The 25,281-nt window shown below is 41.8% G+C and overlaps 2 protein-coding genes across 2 annotated transcripts in view; both read left to right on the top strand.

Moving 5' to 3' along the window:
* Positions 1-25,281, top strand: part of LOC139456373 (sodium-dependent serotonin transporter-like) — a 55,049-nt gene that overhangs the window by 1,996 nt on the left and 27,772 nt on the right. Inside the window, exon 2 of the mRNA XM_071238025.1 lies at positions 13,502-14,048. Coding sequence (XP_071094126.1) covers positions 13,574-14,048 — 475 coding nt within the window. The 5' untranslated portion in view covers positions 13,502-13,573. The remainder of the gene's footprint in view (positions 1-13,501; positions 14,049-25,281) is intronic.
* On the top strand, positions 3,988-4,572 carry LOC139454973 (uncharacterized). Its single transcript, XM_071236565.1, has one exon. It carries the CDS (start codon positions 3,988-3,990, stop codon positions 4,570-4,572), a length of 585 nt encoding a protein of 194 aa, XP_071092666.1.

Raw genomic sequence — 25,281 nt, 5'->3', positions numbered from 1 at the left:
GCATATTGCTGACACATTGTTGACATAGTGTTGACATATCGCGGCATTGTGTTGACTTAGTGTTGACATATTGCTGACATATCGTTGACATAGTGTTAACACATTATTTTACTTTGTGTTGTCTTCGTGTTGACTTCGTGTTTCCTTCGTATTGATTTAGGGTTGACATATTGCTGACATTGTTAACATAGCGTTGACACATTGTTTTGACTTTGTTTCTATTCATATTTAATACAGATACATTACATCAAACATTTGGACTCAAACATTTCTGCAAAGCCCCACACCTATACCTGTTTAGGTAATAATTGCAGGTTTTATATCTTATGTCAGTTTAATTGAAAGTAGACATGTATGCTGACATATTTTGAAATAACGTTTCTATTTCATTAAAACCTAACGAGAGAAAATATGATACTTTTATAAAGTCTACACATGATTTTTACGCCATAAGTTGACGTCAAACGCCTCCCTTTATGACGTCACAGCACACGTGTGTGCTTGCACCCAATAGGACCCTTTTCTCCTGGTGGGTCACATGTATTCCCCAGGATCCACCATATACGAATGATATAGAATATGTATAGAAAATCTACAATTTGAAGCATAAGGTATGATAAGGCCCACTTCGATCCACAGGATCTGTATAATTTAGAAAAGGAGCAAATCCTATAAAAATCACCAGTATCATCAGATGTGATTATATGAAGGAGAACTGCGAAGTTTAAGTGAAAAGCAAAAGAAACTATGCCTATCAAGGGTTTGATTTTAAACTACAAATACATTAAGCTGACAATGTTATATAAAAAGATTGAAGTGCACTGTGCACTCAAAGAATACTTCTGTGTGCTTTTTCTTCAATATAATGTGGTTAAAAACTTAAACATCAATAAATTCCGCACAAATGTGCAACATTTACAAACATGGTAGGCGTCATGTGGTTGCCAGTTCATTTGTTACCCCAGTCTTCCTTGAACCAATTTATTTTTACACAGGATTACTCTATACTATCTATTTCAGAAATGAGTAACAGTTAAACAGACACAACCAAATTTAACAAAAGTTTTTTTTCAATTTTCAATTGCATACAAATGGTATCCTTTCTTTTGCCCCTCAGTAATAACAAACCTACATATACATGCACAGTACTAGTATAGATAATGATAGCCTGGGTGGAAACGGATGATTCGAGAGGTTTTCGCGAAGCGTTTCTCTGATACTAAAATGTGAGATATTCTTTGACTCAAGCTGATTTTTTAGGAGATGTAGAGGAAGACATTAGAAACATGGACCTGCTCATAATTAGAATTTCTCTTGAAATTCGGAATATGTGCCTTATCCACTTATTTTAGAAAAAACGTCTACAGAACTCGAAAACGTCCATGTTGTAAGTCATTTAAACGTATCTGATAATGTTCACGCCATTATTTCAAACTTATGCACAAATGTAACATTTCACGTGGGCCAAAAAGGGTACTTATCCTATTTACTGACGGACAAATTCTTGTGTAAGAATTATAATTTGAAAGTGTCATATGGAACCCATATTTACAGTCATATTTCCAAACTACTGAATTAAATGGCCTATTTTGTTAATATTGCAATCTTCCATTTACACCCGACCAAAGCTGTTCATGAAACAGAAGCTAAATTAAAACCCTGTCATATTATATTTTCAGTGTATCGACATACACCTACACCTTTTATGATCTGAAAGTTAGAAATCACTGAAAAAAGACACGCTTAAACAACACACCTCGGTAATACATTTACAGTCTCAGGGTAAATATGTGCAGATCTAGCGGACAGTGCTACGTGTTTCTAATGGTTATATTAACCTCTGATTACACTTTAATTTCCAAGCATCAGCAATTTTGCAAATGTTTACTACTCGTGTAGTACAATTTGGAAAACAACAATCTCTTACAGGGCGGTGCGCGGCGTTGTTTGTATTTAAAGATAGATTGTTGTCCCTCGTACCTATGCGACTCACCGTCAAATTGTCATATATCTACTCAATTAATTGAAAGAGATAAACCAGCTACAAAGTTATGTTATGCGGTGCAGTGATGTTGATGTAGCAACAAACATGATAATTACGACACATACTCCTCCGCACAAACAACGTTGTGGCTCTTCCTGAAAAAAAGTTGCGAAAATAGTAGTTCCCCTTCAAACTCGTGTACAAAATCGGAGGTCATAGGTCATCATTCAGAAATGAACCCAATGACCTTTGACCCAGGGTCAAGGAAGTGTGTCTTGTTGATTCGTGACTCTATGTGGGGCTTGTTGTAGTTCCTAATTGCAAGGAAGGCCTGTAGCTAAAATTGTTTCTTGTTAGAATTGTGCGAGTGGAAAGTGCGGTCTGCCTCCGGAGATGCTGCTTGTTACTGATGTACTTCCAGGTTGTTGTATAGAAATTATAGATATTATGTTTGCCAGACACTGGGAAAGTGGGTTTTCTTGCACAATCGGAGAAATATGACATTTTAGGTTATCATTTCATACATTGATTAGTCTGTTTTGTCTTCGATTAGTCTGTTTTGTCTTCGATAAGTCTGTTTTGTCTTATCATTTGCGGAGACTGTAAGTTAATGGTTATGGCTATTGCGCTGTTATGGTGTAATTGTTTTCATCTTTTCAAAACGTTTCAGCAAAGAAAGGACGGTAGCTACAGTTACCAAAGAATATAATCTGTATAAAACCAACTAGAACGTATAGCCGTACCGCTAAGTACCCATGGTGCAATGAAAAACGGAAAACAATTTTACATAGTCTCTTAAAAATACACATCTTGTTAATTAGATATTAATGTGTAAACAGCGGGCCAGAAAAAAATAAAACCACTGAAAAAAATATGTTCATAAATGTCTGAGTCAGTAAAGCGAAACATCGTTAATATTTTTGACTCGATGTTTTGTTGCCGTGTAAATTATGATTCCGTAAGAATATTTCTGGCAGTGTGGTCTAATATCAAAATACCACTTCTCTCGAACCGCGAATAACTCGATAAACATGTGTACCTATCCACTGACCATCGTAGTTCGAGACAAGCGGATTACTGACTGTATAATATAGATCGTGTTAATTGAGTTCGAGATAAATTCCGTAAGAATATTTCTTGGAGTGTGGTCTAATATCAAAATACCTGTGATCGACATCATAAGCATAGATCTAAGCAATTGGGAGGCCATAGCATGCATTAACCAAGACATTGAGCCAAACCACTCGATTTCTTTAGTCGCTACTTATACGCAGTGGCCACTGGAAGAGCCTGTAACACCACATCATGCGTGACATTCTAGTGCAAAATATTAATGAAAATGTTAGACTAATAAGAAACAGGTGTTGATTGCTGTTTCTAATTTGGATAGGTGTTATTGGAAAACACTAAACAGGTGAATGAAATATATGTATAGATATATATTAGTATTAATTGTTGACCAGTATCGAGGGATATATGGGTGTGCCTTGTGTACAAGCCTGTGCCCCTCAAGCCGATAGTCGGTGTATCCTGTGTGCGAGGCTGTGTGCCCCTAGCCCTTCAGGCGATGTACCCTGTGTGCGAGACTGTGTGCCCCTAGCCCTTTAGGCGATGTACCCTGTGTGCGAGGCTGTGTGCCTTGTTAGCGAGGCTGTGTGCCCCTAGCCCTTTAGGCGATGTACCCTCTGTGCGAGACTGTGTGCCCCTAGCCCTTTAGGCGATGTACCCTGTGTGCGAGGCTATGTGCCCCGAGCCCTTTAGGCGATGTACCCTGTGTGCGAGGCTGTGTGCCCCTAGCCCTTTAGGCGATGTACCCTGTGTGCGAGACTGTGTGCCTAGAGCCCTTTAGGCGATGTACCCTGTGTGCGAGGCTGTGTGCCTTGTGTGCGAGGCTGTGTGCCCCGATCCCTTTAGGCGATGTACCCTGTGTGCGAGGCTGTGTACCCTGTGTGCGAGGCTGTGTACCTTGTGTGCGAGGCTTTGTACCCCGATCCCTTTAGGCGATGTACCCTGTGTCCGAGGCTGTGTTCCCAGTGTGCGATGATGTGTGCCCTGTGTGCAAGGCTGTGTGCTCTGTGTGCGAGGCTGTGTGCCCTGTGTGCAAGGCTGTGTACCCTGGGTGCGAGGCTGTGTACCCTTTGTGCGAGGCTGAGCGCTCAGTGTGCGAGGATGTGTACCCTGTCTGCGAGGCTGTGTGCCCTGGGTGCGAGGCTGAGCGCTCAGTGTGCGAGGATGTGTACCCTGTCTGCAAGGCTGTGTACCCTGGGTGCGAGGCTGAGCGCTCAGTGTGCGAGGATGTGTACCCTGTCTGCGAGGCTGTGTGCCCTGGGTGCGAGGCTGAGCGCTCAGTGTGCGAGGATGTGTACCCTGTCTGCAAGGCTGTGTACCCTGGGTGCGAGGCTGAGCGCTCAGTGTGCGAGGATGTGTACCCTGTCTGCGAGGCTGTGTGCCCTGTGTGCGAGGCTGTATGCTCTGTGTGCGAGGCTGTGTGCCCTGTGTGCGAGGCTGTGTACCCTGGGTGCGAGGCTGTGTACCCCGTGCCCTTTTGGCGATATACCTGTGTGCAAGGGGATGTACCCTGTGTGTAAGGCTGTGTACCCCCAACCATTTAGGCGCTGTACCCTGTGTGCGAGACTGTGTACTCCGAGCCCTTTAGGCAATCTACCCTGTGTGCGAGGCGGTTTACTCCGAGCCCTTTAGGCGCTGTACCCTGTGTGCGAGACTGTGTACTCCAAGCCCTTTAGGCGCTGTACCCTGTGTGCGAGACTGTGTTCTCCGAGCCCTTTAGGCGCTATACCCTGTGTGCGAGGATGTGTACTCCGAGTCCTTTAGGCGCTGTACCCTGTGTGTAAGGCTGTGTGCTCCGAGCCCATTAGGCGCTGTACCCTGTGTGTAAGGCGGTGTACTCCGAGCCCTTTAGGCGCTGTACCCTGTGTGAGAGGCTGTGTACTCCGAGCCCTTTAGGCGCTGTACCCTGTGTGCGAGGCGGTGTACTCCGAGCCCTTTAGGCGCTGTACCCTGTGTGTAAGGCTGTGTACTCCGAGTCCTTTAGGCGCTGTACCCTGTGTGAGAGGCTGTGTACTCCGAGCCCTTTAGGCGCTGTACCCTGTGTGCGAGGCGGTGTACTCCGAGTCCTTTAGGCGCTGTACCCTGTGTGTAAGGCTGTGTACTCCGAGCCCTTTAGGCGCTGTACCCTGTGTGAGAGGCTGTGTACTCCGAGTCCTTTAGGCGCTGTACCCTGTGTGCGAGGCAGTGTACTCCGAGCCCTTTAGGCGCTGTACCCTGTGTGAGAGGCTGTGTACTCCGAGCCCTTTAAGCGCTGTACCCTGTGTGTAAGGCTGTGTACTCCGAGTCCTTTAGGCGCTGTACCCTGTGTGAGAGGCGGTGTACTCCGAGCCCTTTAGGCGCTGTACCCTGTGTGAGAGGCTGTGTACTCCGAGCCCTTTAGGCGCTGTACCCTGTGTGAGAGGCTGTCTACTCCGAGCCCTTTAGGCGCTGTACCCTGTGTGAGAGGCTGTGTACTCCGAGTCCTTTAGGCGCTGTACCCTGTGTGTAAGGCGGTGTACTCCGAGCCCTTTAGGCGCTGTACCCTGTGTGAGAGGCTGTGTACTCCGAGTCCTTTAGGCGCTGTACCCTGTGTGTAAGGCTGTGTAATCCGAGTCCTTTAGGCGCTGTACCCTGTGTGAGAGGCGGTGTACTCCGAGCCCTTTAGGCGCTGTACCCTGTGTGAGAGGCTGTGTACTCCGAGTCCTTTAGGCGCTGTACCCTGTGTGTAAGGCTGTGTAATCCGAGTCCTTTAGGCGCTGTACCCTGCGTGCGAGGCGATGTATCCCGTGTCGGAAGGCGATATACCAGTTCAAAACAACTGAATATGCTCTGTTAGATTAGCTGAACTGCACCTGATAGGTGTTCAGTTTAAATGACCCCGGGTCGTTAATACACTTTGTGGTTTCGGTGGCGCTTTTTGACACCAAAATTATCAGAACTCTCGAACAACTGATAACTCGATATAGTTTCGATCGTCCCAAGATTCTGCGTTAGCGCCATTACATATGTACTGTAAATTCCCCTATTTGATAAACCCTGTAATATTACCCAATATAGTTCCATAAATGTGCGATTCTTTGCAAGTGACTGTATAAAAAGTCTTTGCATTAACCAGGTTCCATTGTATAGGAACAACTGAATATGCTCTGTTAGATTAGCTGAACTGCACTTGAAGGTGTTCAGTTTCCAGATAAAATAATCATACCATTGTAAGAAGTCCAGCTAGACCCAGCAGGTTATATGAAATAACCTTATCCGCCAGTGGCGTACACGAGAGAAAAGTGCCGCTTTGTACACGAGGACATTATTGCAATATATAAATTTACGTACCCCCCCCCCCCCCCCCCTTCTTAGCTCTATGGGGGCACTAACTCACTCACCCACTCTCAGCTGTTATGTTTAGAAACGTTTGACGTAGTGTTGTACTGTGTATAGAGGCGGTAATACAGATGCCATACGATATTGATAAAGAATAGTGTGGACGCAGCGAACTTGCGAAACCCTAAAAAAGAGAACTAAAAGACCTTTTCGATTTATCAACGGTCGTTTTGGAGGACGGTTCATTGTAAGCCGACGGTTATAGTGAATCATCTTTGGCAACATCATATGTCAATGCACAATCCCACATCTCGCTGACTACTTAATTCGAAAAAACTCACATAAGACTAGTCTTGTATTTTTTGTGCGCATGCTTTTTTATCTCCAATGTTAGCTTCAGAGGTAAGGTGAGGTGAAATGAGGTTTAACGTCGCGTTCAAGATTGTTGGACTAATGCCGATATAAAGTGCTAGCTCACTGAGATACCTGCCGCAGTTTAACATGAACACCCAACTCAGACACAGTATACTGACTCTGAGCCGACCAGTCGTTTGTTTCGGCCCCGAATGCCGAGCGCCAGGCAGGGTAACAACAAATACCATCTTTTTACTTCTTTTGATATGACGCTGATCGAACTTATTATACAACTGAGAATTTATCTGTTATATAAGATATATACCAAAATGACGCACTATTTGACATTTTGACCTTAAGAGTTCACAATTTATACATTTTAAACATTTACCGAAAGCTCATGTGCTCATAAACTCTCGGCATCGCTGTTAAGCTGTATTGGCAATACAACGGTTGCGATTTGGTGTTGAGAACTCAATATTCGGAAAGAAGGAAGATCTTAAAAGACGTCTTCGATATACCTTTCCTATATCTTTTTATTGGCGGGGCGTTAATTTGGACACACACAATAATACAGATGACCTTATGAGGGAATCTTGTTATACGCTGCAGTGAGACATGTTACAGGCTTGTCAAAGCGGCCTGTATTTAATCGAATGAAGACCAACTGAACCGAAACGAACGAGTGATTGGTGGTATGAGCATCGATCCATCGGGGTTCGATAACAGAACAGGAAAGATGCCATATTTTAACCATATTCGATCCAAATTTCAAATTCGGCTTCCGAAAAGATGTGTTTGTTCTTCTATCATTTATCAGTGGCAATATGAATTATTCCAATGCTTTAATAGGTAAACTCTTGTATAAAACTGTCAAAAATAATTTTGCCTCCAGTTGATTCGGTACAGTATTCTGGTGCGTGCTGTCTTAAATTTGATTGATATGTGAAATACACATAGTTGAGAATACAAGGGTTTGGATGAAGGTGGGGCCCTGTTAACAGCTTGATTGGAGCACGAGGATAAAGAAACGTGTACATAGCAGCTGTCATGACGGATCAACGTAAGTGAAAGAAACTGACAACTGCGCGGACCTCAGAGAGAACAACATGCAACAAGTGCGTTAAAAGATTCGGAGAAATAACCGTAAATCCTTTTTAAAGGACTGAATCTTTTAAGATTCCAGACTAGCTTTTTTAAGACTTCAAATTCTGAAAAACATCAAAATGTCTTAATTTGGGCCATATCAATATTCCATTTTAACACTGTAACGGTAACGCTACCCCGTCTCTTTTTAAAACTGAATCTTAAGAAATAGCAACATTTCTGTTGTCGACAAGTGTCTAGTATATGATATACGGTATGTCTTTTTCCATTGTATCTTACTGGCAAGAATGCTTCATGGAACGAAATACTTGCAAATAACCATCGAGAATAAGGCACATGTTTTCCCTGAGCATGAAACAGAATTCTATAAGTCTGATTTATTTCCTGTTTGTGAGGACGAGAAAGGCGAAAAAACATAAGTTAGATAATTAATGGATTTTTTTCTTGTTTATCACACATTTCGTAGCTTGGGATTTTGTTGTCAAGAAGACAAGTGAGAAAGTTCTAGTGTCTCTTACTTGTTTTTCAGCGTAGGATTAGCAACACATTGGGAACCGTGTTGTGTGGAAGTCACAACGAGGTGAAGAAGTCGATACAGATATGCTACGATAACATGGCAATTAATCGGTAATACACGTACACGCGTTGCCCCTAAGCCCCCAACAGCATTTGGTAATACACGTACACCGTTCCTCCTAAGCCCCTAACAGCATTTGGTAATACACGTACACCGTTGCTCCTAAGCCCCTAACAGCATTTGGTAATACACGTACACCGTTGCTCCTAAGCCCCTAACAGCATTTGGTAATACACGTACACCGTTCCTCCTAAGCCCCTAACAGCAATGGGTAATACACGTACACGTTGCTCCTAAGCCCCTAACAGCATTGGGTAATACACGTACACCGTTCCTTCTAAGCCCCTAACAGCATTTGGTAATACACGTACACCGTTCCTTCTAAGCCCCTAACAGCAATGGGTAATACACGTACACGTTGCTCCTAAGCCCCTAACAGCATTTGGTAATACACGTACACCGTTCCTCCTAAGCCCCTAACAGCAATGGGAAATACACGTACACGTTGCTCCTAAGCCCCTAACAGCATTTGGTAATACACGTACACCGTTGCTCCTAAGCCCCTAACAGCATTTGGTAATACACGTACACCGTTCCTCCTAAGCCCCTAACAGCATTTGGTAATACACGTACACCGTTCCTCCTAAGCCCCTAACAGCAATGGGAAATACACGTACACCGTTCCTCTTAAGCCCCTAACAGCAATGGGTAATACACGTACATCGTTCCTCCTAAGCCCCTAACAGCAATGGGTAATACACGTACACGCTGCTCCTAAGCCCCTAACAGCAATGGGTAATACACGTACACGTTGTTCCTAAGCCTCTAACAGCAGTGGGTAATACACGTACACCGTTCCTCCTAAGCCCCTAACAGCAATGGGTAATACACGTACACCGTTCCTCCTAAGCCCCTAACAGCAATGGGTAATACACGTACACGTTCCTCCTAAGCCCCTAACAGCAATGGGTAATACACGTACACGTTGCTCCTAAGCACGTAACAGCAATGGGTAATACGCGTCCACGTTACTTCACAGCCTCTAACGGCAATGGGTAATACACGTAGACGATGCACCTAAGCCCCCGACAGGAATGGGTAATAATCCTGCACGCGTTGTTCTAAATCAGCAACAGCAATGGGCAAGTACATGCGTTGCTCCTAAGCTTGCAACAGCATTTCTTCAGCAATGGGAAAGACACATATACATGTTCCTGTTAAGCCCTCATCAGCAATTCTTTAGCATGGAAAATCACACATACATACGTTGCACCAAAGTCCGCACCAGCAAGTTTTGGCAATGGACAATCAATGTACACATGTTGCCCCAGAGAGAGCAACAGCAGGTTTTGGCAATTGACAATCAATGTACACAAGTTGCTCCAGAGAGAGCAACAGCGAGTTTTGGCAATTGACAATCAATGTACACAAGTTGCTCCAGAGAGAGCAACAGCAGGTTTTGGCAATGGACAATCAATGTACACAAGTAGCTCCAGAGAGAGCAACAGCAAGTTTTGGCAACAGACAATCAATGTACACAAGTTGCTCCAGAGAGAGCAACAGCAGGTTTTGGCAATGGACAATCAATGTACACAAGTAGCTCCAGAGAAAGCAACAGCAATGTTTTGAGCAAAGACGCACACACGTGGTGTGGGAAGTTGTTCACAATATTAATCACTAGTTTGTCTGATCCAGTTTCGATTATTTACAATCCATGACAGACGATGCAGTATCGTTATAACTCTTCACGTCTTCCACCAGCTGAGGTAATAAAGCTACTCTTTTACTGCGGCTAGACATAAAATCCCGGATCAGTGATTGAGTTGGTTTGATTTAACGCCATGTTCATTCGGTTGTATAACGTCGTGTCAGCTGGGTGTGGGTGAGCACGCGCATCGGCAAGGTGATGACAGATCAAGGGTCGTAATAGGTCAGATGTGGGATTCAACCACCGACCCCTCTCTCTCTGAATCGCTTGCCAAGAATAATTGCAAGATTGCTGATGCGGCGCTAAGCAATAATCACTCACTCCAAATCTTATTTCAGATTAAACGAGGAGGCCATTTACAAAAGCGGGGGAAAATATGGATGTGGCTTTGTGCAATTATCCAAATATCTATGACATTCTATAAAGCCAGTAAGAAATTTGTGACGTCTAAAAACTAATATCTGGATAATACAGTTTGAATAATGAGTTTGTAATCGTCTCGAGCGTATGTTGAAGGCATCAACACATATCCCCTTTAGCTAATTCTGTGATTTAAAAAACCCGCCATAATATGCTTCCGACTGTTTAAAAAAGGAAATTGTCGGTCACGAAAAATATCTTGTTGCCAGATGTTTCAATTATATTTGATTGAGGTCCATTATTTCTTTGATAAAATATCTGGTTTTGCAACTTAAGCTGCAAAAAATATCTCGTGTCCATACAAAATCCCGCGGAACTATGTGCTTTTCTTTATAGTAATCAAATGTTTATCGGGTGGCTACAATGGTAGGTGATTATGGATAGACATTGTCACCAGAAAATGCACCCTTACAGCCACTGTGTTTCGTCGCTGCGGAATAGGGTGGGTCCGTGCTCCTTTAATCCACCACTGGTTTACCTGTTCCTGGGTTCCTAATGTTGCCGTGTTTTGTATTACTGTTAAGTTGCTGACATAATTATTGCTGTGCTTTTGCTATCGTTTTGAAATAACTATCATTTTGCCGTGATATTCCTGGGTTGCTAGTGTGGTATCATTCTGATTTAACTCTGATATTGCTGTTTTATGTTATATTTATGTTATATTGCTGTGATATATATTGATGAAATATGACAGTTATATGTCAATGCTAAGCACTACGTTAAAGCTTCTTCTGCACTGGGGCACTGGTCGTCATTTCGCTGTGTAGAGTTTGCGGCCCCTCTGTGAGCCAGGAATCTATGATCGTGGGCTCGAATCCCAGAATCGCCCTGATAATGTTTACGTTTTGGCTACACCGTAACCGTGCACGTGGGTTTCACCTGATTGGAAGCGTCTACGACCACCATCACTTCGCCATCCACGTCAAGTTGACGTGACATAAACGGCATATTTATCACATCGGCGTTGAACCAATCTCCCACATTAACCGTTAGACTAACCCAAAATGTTATTTTCCAAAAAGCAAACAGCTTAGACTATTCATGGCATTTATTACACATAGGGTTAGAAATATCCAAGTGAATAAAAATCGTTTGTGAACAAGAGCAAATCATTACTTCTCTCGCACCAGTGTATTGTTTTCGTCATCCGGACGGCATTGTTGACGTCCTTTGAAACTTATTTTGACGTAAGGTCGCGGAATGAGGTCACACTAGAAACGACGTCATAGCTGAAAATGTTGACGATTCGACAAATTGTGGTTTTCTAGGAAAGCAGTGCATTCTTCTAAAGGTAGCTCAATAGGATTAAAAAATAATGGTTACTATGGAAATTATTACACTCACGTGTGTGTCATACTGATTTTACGAATCATTCGGGAAATAAAATAACTCTTGCACGAGTTTCGTAAAACCAGTATGACACACGTGATCCTATAAACAGAGACTATTTCATATTTCGTACAGACAAATACGATGTATATCTCATCTCGTGAAGTCTGAAAACCTTATTTCCAAACTTCACTCGATGAGATATATATATCGCATTTGACAAAAAGCATGAAATAGTATATTTATTAAAAACATTATGATGCCCCCTTTTCATAAGATGGTCAAGTCGCATTCAGTGTCACAATAGTTCCTCATTAAAACTTCACAAACAAATACACGGTAAATTATGTTTTCATAATTTTCAATATAAATTGGCGATTCACCATATTTGGGAGAATTTGAAACCTTAAAAAATATATATATTAAAGCTGTTATTAAAGTAGGAAAGCGCACGAATACATGTATATACAACAAGCGACATTCATGGAAAAGGTCAGGTCACTTCATCGGAAGTTTGTGGTACTGAAGTCAAACAAGAACACAACGTTTTTAGTAATATGAAAGTTGTATGACATCAAGTAGCCAGTATCACGGGTGGCCCAGTCGTCTGAGGAGCCGCGATTCGCTGTGCAGAGTTGCGTCCCTTGGGCACGCCAGAAACCTATGATTGTGGGTTCGAATCCCGGTTCGCCCCGATTATGTTTCTAGGTTTGTCAGCACCATACCCGTGCTCGTTGGTTTCACCGAAGTGGTAAACGTCTGAGACCTGCATCACTTCGGGCTTTCCTCCCACATTAACCTGACACACCGCGATATAACTGGAATACTGTTAAAAGCGGCGTTAAACCCAACTCACTCACTCATTCACAAGGTGAAAGGTTGTTACTCATCTTGTTTTGTTCCGGTTGTACCGAGCAGTCGAACCAAGGGAGACAACTTTCAAGGGCGGCGATAAAACTAGTTCCGTCATCCCAGGGCTATGGCAATGGTTTTTATTTTCACCGTAAAATACTGGTTGTAATCTTGTGACAGTGAAATTTGACTTTTGATCAAAAGAAGACTTTTATCATTTTCAAACAACTGCATATGACACACTCATGTATATAATAATTTCTATATTTGTCACGGAAAGGTTACCAATGCAAGTCGTATCCCAATTGCGTGGATCGATGCTCATGATATCAATCACTGGATTGTCTGGTCCAGACTCGAATATTTCCAGACCGTCGCCATATAACTGGAATATTGCTGAGTGTGGCGTTAAACAAACGAATAAACAAAACAATCCAATGCAAGTCGACAAAAAAGTTTGAAAGCTGGCGATTTGCCACATATGCAGTACTGCAAATGTTGACAGCTTTAGACGACCCCGTCAAGTGATAATTCTCAAAGCATTATCAACACAGAGATACTTTTATATACATAACAGCAAATGTACATGCCAATTATTTAGCATCTATCAAATTAACACGTCCAATAAAGGTAAATGACATAATCAACAGATTTATGATAACATATTGATATTAGTGCTCGCGTCAACGGGGAACCACGGACCAACACAATACAATTAACATCTCTTGGTTAAATGCACAGGTCAGTTACACTATTTCGTGTATGACTTATTTACACACGAAACATACCCTTTTGTTTATTGCAGATTACATAAATCGGGCGAGAGAAGGGTCGTCGAGTCTCGCGTTCTTCAGACCCGTGCCAAATACATTACGCCATGCCGCTTAACGCCAACCTGAGCTTCACCGAAGCTAGTGGTGACCCTTTCACCGGGGGTGTTAGCAAGTTGAATAGTGAAGAGAACGGAGGTGTTGTCGAGCTATGTCGTAGCAATACTGATCTCTTGCAAGACAGGGACAGGGAGATTCACAAGTCAAGTCACGTGAACCGAGGCTTCTCTGTCAGTGATGTATCGTTAGCCAATCAGAGCTCCCGCATGCTGTTGAACACTCGAGGTCTGGTGAATGAAACGAGACCCGGCGTAAAAGGACGAGGAGTTCCGAGGATGACACAGCCGAACGTCGCCCTGTTGCCGCACGGCGAGAAACGAGCAGACGACACCGACTTGGAAAATGGAGAAAAAAGGGACACGTGGGGTAAAAAGATGGATTTTTTACTCTCGGTCATCGGCTTTGCTGTGGATCTTGGAAATGTATGGCGGTTTCCATATATATGTTACAGAAACGGCGGCGGTAAGTGTTTTTTTTCCTGTTAATTCTCATTATAATCACGGCGATTTCCCATTATCTGAAAAGTAGATTGTGTTTTTAAAATAAGACACATGCAGTTTGTCATAGGCATATTTCCTTTCATTCGACCAACAGACGAACTGTATGACTGAAAGGCTTACATAAAATACTCTTAATTTTTATATGTATGCTATGTATTAATTCTGTGATACGTAGCATGAGGAAGGACCTTTAGTAGTAGTAGTAGTAGTAGTAGTAGTAGTAGTAGTAGTAGTAGAGACAGCAGTAGTAGTAGTGGTGGTAGAAGCAGCAACAGTAGCAGCAGACACAGCAGCAACAGTAGCAGTAGCAGCGGCAGTAGTAGTAGTAGCAGTCGCCGCAGCCGTAGTAACTGTATGCTCGGGTATATCAATACATATTAAACCACGTCACGTTAATGTTCTCGCAGTTGATTCTGAACCAGGAATTCACTGGCCATTCTGATCATGCAATCTAACACGTAAAACTTATGCAACTATAGGTCATTATGCCATTTTTAGAGAGAAAGTATGTACCAAACATAACATGCTTTAAGTAAGAGAAATCACTCGTATCGGTTAATTTTGGTAAGTAGAATCAACATATTCTCGAGTTCTCCATTGTGTAATCAATGTAAAAGCACGATGTACACGAATAATATCATTCTATGTCGAGTCTTGGTTTCCCATCATCTAACAAATATTGTATCACTTTTGAAATATGAAACGTGCAGTTTGTCATACGTATATACCCCGTCACTCAGCCAAACTGGTTGACTCACTCACATCAAATACTGTTTGAATTTATTTAAAGCGGAATTATATTTAGAGTAATAAACACACCAAACTTCCGTCTTATGTAGCAATGATAACGAAGAGAATGACAAATGCAGGCCCGGGGTAAGGGGGGTATTCTCCGCCATCCTTGCCTCATTGTACCCGAAACCCAACCCCGAGTAATGGTAGTAGTAGCAGTAGTAGTAGTCGTAGTAGCAGTGGTATTGTAGTGGTAGTAGTAGCAGTAGTAGTAGTAGTAGTCGTAGTAGTCGTAGTGGCAGTGGCATTTATAGTGGTAGTAGTAGCAGAAGCACTAGTAGTAGTAGTGGTAGTAGTAGGAGTAGTAGTAGTCGTAGAAGCAGTGGTATTTGTAGTGTTAGTAGTAGTAGTAGTAGCAGTTTAATTTGTAGTGGTAGAAGTAGTAGTAGCAGTAGCAGTGGTATTTATGGTGGTAGCAGTAGTAGTCGTAGTAGCAGTGGTATTTATAGTGGTAGTAGTAGAAGTAGTAGTTGTCGTGGTAGCAGTGGTATTTATAGTGGTAGTAGTAGTAGTAGAGGTAGCAGCAGTAGTAGTAGTAGTAGTAGTAGTAGTCGTAGTAACAGTAGTATTTATGGTGGTAGGAGTGGTAGTAGAAGTAGTAGTAGTCGTTGTAGCAGTGCTATTTATAGTAGTAGTAGCAGCAGTAGTAGTCAGCAGTCGCCGAAGACGTAGTAATTGTAAAAAATGCCCAGATAGTGAGTACCTAGTAATTAACGTAAACAACGATTACACGTCGGTGTCGCTGTGCTTACACGTTTCAAAATATTCAATATCGAGCCAAAAGGCCATGGACTATGTGCGTAACCGACCGTGGTGGGCGATTAGGAGAAACAATTGTTTATCGTAAATTTGGAATCATCTGTCAGATACATATATTCTTACATTGAGAGGTATTTTAAACTTACATGATTTTGTTTTGTTTTGTTTTGTTTGTTGTTTAACGCCGCACACACCACGACTCCAGCTATAATCGAGTCTGGACCAGACAATCCTGTGATTGACATAATGAGCATCTATAGAATGAAATGCGATGACTTGCTGTCAACTTAACCAAGTAACCGAACCTGACCACCCGATCCATTTAGTCGCCTCTAATGACAAGCATACGTTGCTGGAGACCTATATTCTTACCCACAATCCACACGTGTCATACAAATTTTTTATATAGCTATATATATGTGTGCACGTGTCCTGTGTCCTGTGTCCTGTGTGGTATCGATGCTAAACCGAATGATGACAGTCATGGTTGTGAGGATTGCGATAAATAAATGTTGTTGTTTTTATCCTGCGACTCGAAACTTCGACGCTTAGCGGCATGCTCAAACGTACTGAATTTATGAAGCACGTCTAAAAACACAAATCGCCAATTTGGTTATCATAACTAAATGTAGCAAAAAGTTGATTTAATCGACCTGGAAATATTGTTTTGGAATATAAAGTCTCAAATCTATTCATTTCAATAGAACAACATTTTCCAAATTACTGTACATCTCATCTCTCTCGTAAACACAACTCAAAATTTTACAATACCAAAAAGACACAGTTAATCTAACGGCTACGTTGAAGTGTTCCATTTCATGATAACAATGTCTATTTCACTGCCCCCTGTCAGGTGGAGATAGTTTGATTGACAGCTACGCTGGGGTCTCATATCGAATTGAATGAAACATACTTTCATAGACATACCATTGACAACATATTTATTATGTGTATTATAACCCCCTGCGGATTGAGGAGAATAAAAAAGAAGCTATTTCACAGACCTATATCTTTATGTCAATCAAGGAAGATAAGGATTTCTCTTTATGAGATAGAGAAGCGCGCCAAGACCCCCGCGCCTCCACGTGAGGTTTGGAGCGCATTTCACAATGGAGTTTTGACTTTATTCACTGCTGGTTCACGCTAGTTTTAGGAAACATTTTCGTGTTGTACTAGTTAATGGCATGGATCCGTTAAGCAGCGAATTATTCATGTGTTGGGAGAGTGAACAAGTCATTTATAATAAAGATACTATGAAAACGGGGTCGGTATTTGACATGTTAAAACGTTAATCGGAAAGTGATCATATTTTGGTGGGCGTGATGTTGAATGACGAGTAACTTTGATCTGATTGTTGTATAGTGTACTCGTCCATTGTGTCAATGTATCCTGGTATTTCCGGGACAAAATAAATTCCAGTACCTATGAAAGTTTTAAGGACTAACTGAAATAGAAATAGGGGGCAGTGCTTGATCTGGCTGTTCGTGTGCCATCGTGTGCTCATACTATCAACCACTGTTTTCCCGATATCATATTGGTGACGGTAGCATGGAGGAACAGTCATTCATGTAAGCCGATCGTCTTGGGGCTGCTGGTTACTGCTATCATCTACCCTGGCGAGAGAAAGGCGAACTCTCTTGTAAACACTTTCAGCAAGTTTTCATGATTCTGGCTCAAAGTTTAATAAATCAGCGGGAAATATAAAATGACAGTTTCCAATGCACTAGCAGCCACAGACATGGATGGCAAATGCTGCCATTTTCACATGTAACTCACCATATATAGCATATATAGACAGGAGAATGGAGACTTAACCATAGTGCGTTTAAACAGCAGCCTAGGAGCCAAGATGAAATGTGGATACCTCCCACCAACACACCCCCACACCCCCACATCCACACACCTACATCCACATCCACACACATGACGCCAACAGTCCTTGGGAGTTAGTGCTGTGAAAACAAACTTGAAAGTGTTATTGAGTTTTCCCCCACTTCTTAGACAGTTCCTTTCACCAATAAAACAGGCATTTCTGGTTTTAACAGTACTTCGATTAAAAAAAGACAGACGTAGACCGAGCTTGTATTTTTTTATAAAGCAATGTGCCGAAACCACTTATATGGGTGTTAAACGTTTCCATAGCATCATGTGTTGTGATTGACACGTCGCCCAATAGGTAACTAGGACACGTCTTTCTCAATTAATTGGTTAACGGATGTTTTACCTACAAAATATTGGATCGATTGTCAAAATAAACTAAAACTAATGTTAAAGTCATATAGTTTTATAATTGTTGGTCGCATTAAAACAAAGAAGAAAAATGAATAAAACGAGCTTGTTTATATTTAATAAGGCTTCAAAGTGTTGTTTTCCTTCACACATAGACCGTCTTGAATTTCTGCCCTTTTGGATTCCATCTGGGAAGAGAAAAACAGATAATATGAATTTGCGAAATTTTGGATCGGTGTATCCTTGAACCAAGTACTTGAATTCAGAATGTCCAACATAAGATGACATTAGATTCACGCACGATCATCTCGCCCCACGAAGATCCGGGTTAGAATTCAGCAACAGATGCTTGTCGTAAGCGGCGACTAACGGGATGAGGTGGTCAAGGCTTGGTTGATGCATGGCTTCGTATCCCAATTTCATCGATCAATGTTCATGATGTCAATCACTGGCTTGTCTTGTCCAGACCCGATTAATTCCAGACTGCCGTCATATAACTGAGTGCGGTATTTAACAACTCTCCTGAACTGAAGTCTTGGGAGTCACGCATGGGTCAGTCAGCTATGGCACCGTACTTTTGCTCTGCGTCTCGTAGCCGTGGTAGCATGGCTAATCTTTGGTTCGAATCTCTGTGTCTCCCCGTTTTGGAAACGAGTGAAGATCCGGGTTAGGATTGGTCTACAGCACCTCATGCTTCGTAAGAGTCGTAAGAGGCAACTAACAGGATCGAGTGGTCAGGCTCGATGACTTGGTTGATGCATGTCATCGTATCCCAATGACGTAGATCGATGTTCATGATGTCAATCACACGAGTATCCGATCCAGACTCGATTGTTCACAGACTGCTTTCAAATATCTGTGATATCCCGAGTGTGGTGTTTAAAGCAAACATACAAATGAACCTTGGTTTGATGTACCCATAACAGTGAGTTTCACCTACGAGGGTTAACGACCTACGTCACTGTGGGTGTTCTTCAGTCAAAGAGCTAATAGACTTACTTTTGTAGGGTTAGACTTTGTACGTTTGTCATAACTGGGTATATCTTGTTTACTACGTTCAAAGACTTGCAAGGACGTACGTACAAAGCATCGGTACAGGTGGTCAAGCTGACCTCAATTAGCGGAATCGCGGAGTGAGATTAAATCGGTAAAGCCAAATCGTCTGAGGTAATTTGTAATACGATTATCAGTACGCCTGATTTCTGATCTACGTACGTTTGTATATGTTATTGGTAAATTCAGCAAGGCCATTTGTGATTGTTTGTAAACAACTGTAGTTACTAGATTGTCTAGACCCCAAATATTATATTGATAAATTGAAAAATGAGCCAGCCAAAGAAATGGTGACTTACATGTATGTCATATACAGACTAGAACAAACGGAATGGCCACGATGACATATGTATTTTATCCATTGCATTTATTCAAAGACTCGAAGATTCAAATACAAGTACACTGCAACTACTTATAGCAACCAGGTCAGGAAATTAGGAGACTGGTGAGCTTAAATATGCAACCGTGAAAATATTTATTGTTAGGTTTTATTCAGACCTGTGTTGGTTCTTTGTATGATAAAATGTTCGTCGGGGCGTTGTCTTGTTTGTTTTCGCAGAATCTCATATGAATGTAACCGCCCCCGCCCCCAATGAACAAAAAACAAATGAATATACATGTACAAGAAAATTTATGCTTAATAAAAGATTTATAACATATAACTAAAAATTAAAATATTAAATCGTACATGTAGGAAGGAAACCTCTTCCGGCTCCTCTAGCCCCCGTATGCGATATATTACATGTCGTTAAAGGACTTTGAATAAAAACAACCAACGCCTCCTCACAATACGAGGAAGATACGTCTCATTTCGTGTAGGCCATACTAGAAAATAAATTGATTGCCCATTTGCCGGTGCGAAAAAAGGTCAGATTTTCTTAAGAAATAAATCTACGCGATGTGAAAAAGCCGAATCCGTTGATGAGAAGCTATACGATACAGCAATACCTTTCATCGCGTCAGTTGCGATACCTTTTCACATCAAGTGTAGAAACGCCCCCATAGATAGGAATAGGGAACACCAACAGGGACTGTCTCAGTAAAACACGTTAATGCCGCCATTATCATAAGACTTTGGAGATCTTTAACAGAACACCTATTTGTGATGACAGAAGTACTGAGTTAAGTATCGCTTTGTCAAGAATATTTCTCTTTATATGCAGGGCGTTGCTAAACGTTTGGCCGCTTGGAAATAATTCTTGTTTCGCTCCTCCGTGAGGCCGCCTAAAAGTGTTGGAAAAAATATGTGCATGCTAATTTCGTTTCCTCTTTCAAAATTATGGAAGTGCATTGTTTATTTTCAAAATGCCGTCGTGGTAATGTGAATGCTATATGAAAACCTTTCAAGGATAAATTTTCAAAAGAATATCCTGCAAATATTATATTTTCTTATTTCATGCTTTTGAAAAAATAAATACATAAAACAAAAAAAATCTAGAACGATGATCGGTAGGTACAGGCCAACTTGGGACTCGAACCCATGCCGGTTTACTGTCAAGTAGAAGAAGACAGATTTGACTTACACTACACGCCTTTGCTTCAGATGAAGTTAAATCCACAGCGGTTGTGTTGCGATCGACCCGCGCTAAAGGGGGCCGCAGGTGGCCCTGTCGTTTGAGGCGTTGTCAGTTCGCTGTGCAGAAATGCGTCCACTGGGCACGTCAGAAACCCGTGGGTTTCACCAAAGGGGGAAAGGTCTGAGATCTACATCGATCCCGATTGCATGGATCGATGCTCATGATATTAATCACTGGACTGTCTGGCCCAGACTCGATTATTTACAGACCGCCGTTATATAGCTGGAATATTGCTGAGTGCGGCGACCAACCCACCAACAACCTACATCACGTTGGGATTTCTTCCCACATCAAGCTTACACGCTGTGATATAACTGGCATAGTGTTCAAAGCGAGGTTAAACAAAACTCACACACTCACTAGGAAGAGGGCAAAATAGTTCGTATTGTGACGAAAGTGAGAGTTGTGTATATCTCTGGGTCAATTATGTGTCTCCGCTTGTAATCTAAACAAATGTAAACAGCTTCAAACATGAACTGAGAGAAAGTTGTCAAAGTTTTCTGGTAAAATATAAAACATTTTGCACTTGTGCGTTGTAAGCGAATGTTCTTATTTTGTAATTATCTAATTACGATGTGGCGTCACCCAACACAACTACCCTACAGTTCGTTCTTGTAGCATCACTCTCACAGCATCAAGGGTTTAAATCGTTTATCTAGGCATTACAACTGGTAAGATATACTAATGCATTCGCGCACATTTTATAAATGCAAACGTACAAACTGACGCGTTTCCGAAAACGGCAAACAATAAACACTCATTGTGAAGTAGACATTTAATCCGTTACATCTTACATTAATGCAACAACCATGTAATCTGACGAGATTGTATGCGTCTACGAGAGATACAATAAGTGTTCTGAGAATCTGGATATTCATTTCGTTGATAGTCCAATCTCAGTTGTGGATATTAAGTGGCAGTTCGTATCGCTTCCCGACCAAAGAACCGCTATGATTGTCTCCCTGGGTATTGTAAGTATGTGTATCGTTAGACGCCTTGACAGAGTAATAGATGTTTGTGCCAGTGTTTCAATGTCTGTTTTGTCAGTAAATACCCTGTATTATCCAATCTTCTCTCCTCGATCACTGCCAGTTTGGGCGCGATGGACACCGTGTCTGTAGAATGGCAGCACCATTACTAGACAACATGCTGTTCAACAAATCCTTTAGCCTCAGAATAAATCTCAGAATCAGCCTCATATGTCTGATTACAGGGATCGCAAAGTTACGGTTCCGTGTGCTGTCCTTTTTATTTTCATTTTGAATTGTAATTTAGTCTCAGATAAAACTTTGGTTTGATTTCACGCCACTTTGAACAGTATTACAGTTATATCACGTCTGGTCATCTTGATGTTGGAGGAAAGCCTAAAGTGACGATGACGACGTTTTACCACTTGGGTGAAACTCATGCGCACAAGTATGGTGTCCCTATTTCATCTAAAGTATACCACATATTGTCATTCAGGAGTGAGTGGGTGAATTTTGTTTCGCCCCAATGTTATATTTCAGCTGAATGCCGGCGTCTGTAATCTATCACCTGATTCCCAATTTAGTCGACTCATCCAAGTATGGCTCTGTGTACCTATTTTCTGGAATCTTCGTTAGGAAGAAATTTAGGAAGTACAATATATAACAGAATACGAAAATGATATATATTGCCGTGCAAAAGAAATTATATACTTAAAAACATGTATTTGACCAAACAATTACAAACGTCAAAAAGTTACTCGGATGAACATAGTTTCCGATAAACTGCAAACGTTTGCTCAAAAAACACAACTACGACACCCGTATCAAATACATCACCATCGAATACTCCAGTCACCATTTCTTGCTTGTTTCAATTACGAGTATATCGACCATCGAACAAGGCGTATAATTTCGTTTGCCCGGGCGGCACCTTAAAAAATACAAAGTATTCTGATACCGTGTTTTGTCACCTTGCGGTGCGAACGACAGCTGAACGTCAGTTGATTAGTGTGACGTGTTGATTTGTGGGTGTTGTAGGTGGCGTTTGATGGCAGCGCGATAATGAAATTGCTATCGATAGCTCGTGGGCATACCTTGCAGCAGGATATGCGTATATCTAGTTCATTTTTTTATATTTGTCAGGTTGTCATGCTGATTTTCGAACTCATGCTGAGTGCCGGAAGTTGTGTATTTCACGACATATGAAATGAGTGAGTGAGTGGGTTTTTTAACGCTGTTTTGAACAGAATTTCAGTTATATCACGTCTGGTCAACTTGATGTTGGAGGATAGCCCGAAGTCGTTATAGTCTTAGGCGACCACGGGAATGGTGCTGCCAAACCTAGACACATAATTAGGACGAACCTGGATCCGAACCCCCATCGTAGGTCTCTTGCTCGCCTAAGGGGCGCAACCCGGCACAGCGAATTGGTGTGCCTTGGACGATTGGGGAACCTATGCACCGTTCCCCGAATGAAAGGTATTCATTATGACACGGTATTCGCAAAATGTTCACGATTATTTATAATTGATACATAGCTGTTGGGAGGAGTTCGTGCCTTCTTCAGAAATACTTTGTCGAAAACGTTGCAATGCCGCTCAAAATGATAGTGTGACGTCATCATCTACTGATACGTCATACACGTCAACGCTATCAATGATGTCTGTATTACACAAACAGTGTTTGGCGCGCGAAATATTGTATTCGTTTCATTAACTCGTTTTATTTAAACCATATGTATGATCAATAAATGTTTTCGTCAATCTCATTAAAATCAGATCTTAGTTCTCGCTATCGCTAAACAAAGATCTGAGGACATCCCATTACAGGTCACGTCAGAACGACCGTTCATCCGACCAATCAAAGCCTTGCTTACCACATCATGAAAGTGACAGTCGGAATGTGTTTTCTAATCTAATCAACTCGAAAACGTTAACACGGTGTATTCCGAACGACAGTTACGACCCGTACGCCAGATTCCGTCACAATTATCGCCTTTCTCTCGCTTCCGTGGGATAGACATTTGAACGGAAGGAAGCGTTGCACAGAACGTGGGAAGCACTGCCATATATTAGACAAAGTTTGTGTGTTCAGTTTTCAAAATTTTGATCGAGAACAACATATTTTTCAAGCGTTGTCTGAAATGGAAGTCGCCAGGTTGAAACGAGTGCCGTAAAGCACGAGAAAGCTGCTTTCTAATTGGCTGCTTTCTAAATGTCGGTCGGTCAAAGTTCGCGAATGGTCGTTCTGACGTGACCCGTAATGGGATGTCCTCAGATCTTTGTTTAGTGGCAACGAGAACTTAGCATCTGATTTTAATGAGATTGTGTTATCGCTATCCTATAGGTTTATTAATAGCACGCTGATTTTACGAAGAGTCAGAATCCCTGGAACATGAATATTCTAAATAAGAGTTTCGTAAAATCGGAATGACGTACACATATGAATTAAAGTATCTGTTTATTGTCCAACGTGCATAATTAGATGAAGCTTGTCCTTTGTACCAGTTAGTATCAATGCTCTGAACTAACATTCCTGCGTGAAAGCTTACACAAGTACGAACGACGATACTGATTTGACATTATAAAGTTTTAGATCTTAGCTATTTGAAAACTGTATCGAGAAGCTAACAGAGTCAACATATCAACAATGACAGTATCAGCTGCCATTACTATTGTGACGTGACGAGAGTGGAGAGTAGTAGTTTTGTATTTCCCGCCCCAGAAGGATATACAGTTGGGTACACTCACGAATTTGTATTATCCATTGATTTGCATGACGTCGTTGCTGACGTAATGGAGTCAACGGAGTTGACTTCACGTGGACACGTTAAGGGGCCACGTTTAATAACATACTATTCCGTAATTATACATTACGTCAACAATGACGTCGATACTCCGCCTGCATTGGCTCCCACATGTGACGTCACCTACGTATTGGCCGTGTGAAATGTGAATAATACGCGTGCTCTTATGAATGTCATTAACTCGTTTGTCTGTGATAATATGGCAAATTAAAGTGGTTGCTCTCTAACGATATAGCTGATTTATGAATATAACACCTTATGTGTCCTTCATTGTAATATACTGTAACCGTATAACTATGAGTTTAGTGCATAGTGTTCGTAACATAATAACAAAGTTCATTACTGGGTGAGTGAGTGAGTTAGGCTCAGGCAAACCAACAGTGGTACAGGTCTTAGACTTAAAACACTTTGGTAAAACGAGGACGGGTGTTGGATTGACAGACCGCTGGTCATCATCGGGTCGAACATTGGATTCGAACCTTCGGTAGGTGGATCCTAACACGCCTATTCACAGCAAGATGCGTCGCCTTAGACTTCTGGGCCACTCAACTCCTCCCTCCGTGTAAGCCGTGGATAATAAAGAGAGATAATGGTACATTTGGGACTTAATCTTAAGCCTAGCCTACTTATCATCCTGAAAGTAATGTTAGTGTGTGCGAGTTTGTTAGTAGCATGTTTTGATTAGATCGGTTATGTCCTTGACCTGTTTCTCACAAAACTTTCCGATACCTGGCAAGTGAGCGCCTACGCCGACTTGTGGATATTACTGTCACTTGCCTCGGTTTCCTAATAATATACGTGTACATTGTGCAAGAAGTTGCATTGATGTCGAATGTCATCAAACAACTGAATTGACTGGTTTATAATAATACTTATGATCTGCACCTACGTCTGAACAAACCCACACACTGACCGCGAGCAGTTGCGATTGGCTAACACAAGACAACAAATGCACTGACTGCTTCCTAATAATTTAATGAAATAATAGGTGTTCATTATTCCACAGAACAT

Source organism: Haliotis cracherodii, unplaced genomic scaffold (genome assembly GCF_022045235.1).
Source record: "Haliotis cracherodii isolate W230 unplaced genomic scaffold, xgHalCrac1.p SCAF_11, whole genome shotgun sequence".
Lineage (NCBI taxonomy): Eukaryota > Metazoa > Mollusca > Gastropoda > Lepetellida > Haliotidae > Haliotis > Haliotis cracherodii.
This window is presented reverse-complemented; position numbering and strand designations above follow the sequence as displayed.